This window comes from Emiliania huxleyi, assembly GCF_000372725.1.
Source record: "Emiliania huxleyi CCMP1516 unplaced genomic scaffold EMIHUscaffold_2571, whole genome shotgun sequence".
In the NCBI taxonomy this organism is placed as follows: domain Eukaryota; phylum Haptophyta; order Isochrysidales; family Noelaerhabdaceae; genus Emiliania; species Emiliania huxleyi.
In genome coordinates, this window is record NW_005200108.1 from 1 (window position 1) to 2,450 (window position 2,450).

At 63.8% G+C, this 2,450-nt stretch overlaps 1 protein-coding gene across 1 annotated transcript; it reads left to right on the forward strand.

Annotated features, from left to right (window-relative positions):
• Positions 1–626: 626 nt before the first annotated feature.
• Positions 627–1,629, forward strand: EMIHUDRAFT_254639 (hypothetical protein; the record flags this gene model as incomplete). The annotated part of the gene is made up of 3 exons (XM_005777715.1): positions 627–723; positions 887–1,299; positions 1,414–1,629. The coding sequence occupies 3 exons, from the start codon at positions 627–629 to the stop codon at positions 1,627–1,629; spliced, it is 726 nt and encodes a 241-aa protein (XP_005777772.1).
• Positions 1,630–2,450: the final 821 nt, after the last annotated feature.

The window sequence follows — 2,450 nt, forward strand, 5'->3', positions numbered from 1 at the left end:
GTTGTTGAGTTGGGTTCGCGTTGACGGTTCTTTGCGGCTGTGCGTCGCAGACGCCCTGTTCGTGGACCTCCTTTGAGACACGGTGTCTTCCCGATCACGATGGTACGCACAAGCCGAAGATAGGTCCGAAATGGACGCACGTTGTGTCGGGGGGGCAGCAGGCTGTAGGCTCCGCCGGTGGCTTGATGCCAGCGCATTGGCCAAAGGGTTTGGTGGGACAGGCGGGCGGTGCTGACGGCGGCGGCGGCGGCGGCGGAGAAGGCGGAGACGGCTCCTCTGGAATCGGCGACGGAGAGGGCTCCACCTCTGGCTGCTCCTGGGGGGGGGCAGGGGAGGGCGGCGGCGGCGGAGAAGGGGAGGGCGGTGGCGGAGGAGGTATCGGAGGCGGCGCAGGCAGGCCCATGGCTGGAGGCCGGGGCGAAGGCGACGGGCGAGAGTCGCTCGGCTGGAGGCTGTAGGAGTACCCATCCACGACTTCAGGCTCCTCGGCGTCCGCTGTGAGGTTGGCCTCAAGGCCTGGCTCGTCACTCTCGACGGCGAAGCCCTGCGGCACCCTGACCGCCTCCCGCCCGTCCGACGCTCTTGGTGCATCCGCCGTGCGAGCGAACAGTGAGAGGACTGCTGAAATGTCAGAGGACCGCGCCGCAATGTCAGTCGCGGCCATCGCGAGGACGGCGGCGAGGCCAAGAAACAGCACCATTGACGCGGCGCAGCGTCTCGGGGGTTTGCAACGCCCCATTCTGGACGCAGCGTCGTCCCTGATGAGGCCGTAGCGGCCGGATGGAGGCGCGTCGAAGCCAAGCATGGCTCGCTAGTTCGTCGTGGATGGACGTCGTTGCGCGTCGGCTTTTACAACAATGATAAGAAAGAAGAGCTATTGACATAGGGGCGCTCGAGGCGTACGCCGCGTCGGCGGCAGGGGCCAGAGTGATTCGGCGAGACCGGCACTTCTTCGCGAACCAAACGCACCACGACGTGGTGAGGGCTTTTCTCCAGAGGGTGAGACCGGGGCCGGACCCGCGGACGGGGTTTGTGGACATCGAATTTGAACACGGGAGACGCACGGACGCCTTGGTGGCGGCGGGTTGGCTCTCCGGGGGGAGGGAGTACGCTACAACCCCTTCGGCGGACCCCTTCCGGCTCCCGAGACCCATCCGAAGCACCGCGCTGGCGCGCTTTGGCCTCGACTTTGACGACGGAGCCGCACATGCGCGGGCGGCCCTCGCGGTGATTGGAGTCCACAGGGAGCTAGCGGCGGAGTTCCTCCGGGGGGAGACCAGGGAGAAGGTGCTTGTGGCGGTGGGAGCGGCCCTCCTCCCAGGAGCGGAGCCAACCGTGTCTAGGAAACTGGTCGCGACCCAATGCCACCGTTCTCGCCCGGGGTGACCCCGGCCGGGCCGCCGACACTCTCAGAACCGGTGGAGCTGGGAGAGGCTAGCGAAGACGAAAGGCGGCAGCGGAGGAAGCGACACCAACAACGAGGGAAACGACCACACCGGCCGTCGTATGACGCTCGGCAAGCGAGCAAGAGAGCGAATCGGGGAGAACCGGAGCCCCGGGAGGACCGAAGGTGGAGCCCCGGGACCGAGGACTAAGCAAGTGTCTGTTTGGGCGTGGTGTCCAGTGTAATGTCCACTAGCTCCGAGTAGAGGGGGCGTCCTGCAGTTAAGGGGAAACCCGGTACGCGGGTCCAACCCTCGGAGAACTGTGTTTACTTTAAGGCCCTCGCCCTGCGAACGCGCACCCCCGGGGCTAGGGCTCTCTAGCCCGTAACCCGATGCCAATCATCCGGCCCGCTGGGTGCGCTTCTGAGCTCCCCGGCCCTGGATGTGCGGTTGATGACTGCACTCCAAGTGCTCCAAGAGTTGCGCCGCGAACGCGCACCCCCGGGGCTAGGGCTCTCTTGCCCGCAACCCGATCCCGATCATCCGGCCCGCTGGGTGCGCTTCTTAGCTCCCCGGCCCTGGATGTGAGGCTAATGACTGCTGTCAGGCTCATGAGACAACGATTTTCCCACGGAGCCACCTTTCTTTTGCGCAAAAGGTGGCTCAGTCGTCAGTGGGAAAATCGTTGTCTCATGAGCCTGACAACTGCACTCCAAGTGCTCCAAGAAGATTAAACGGCCGCCCTTGGTTTTCTTTTGAGCGTCCAGTGTGGGGCTGGAGAGAGGCTAGTATTTGAGCACTTGAGCACTGGATAGGGTCGGTTCCGCATGGTACGGGACCCCTGCTAGTATTTTAAGAATTCTTTTGAGCGTCGAGTGCTTCTGCGATTGCGGCCCGCTGCTTCCCAGGTTTCTCGCACGTGTTACATGCACTAAATAAAGAAAGAAAATTGCCACTCCGGATCCTGCTGAACAAGTTCCTCTTGTAGCTCGATCGGTCACACCGCCATCGCCGTCGGGGAGAGGGGGGACGACACTGCTTAGTGCAGCGTGCACCTCAATCCTG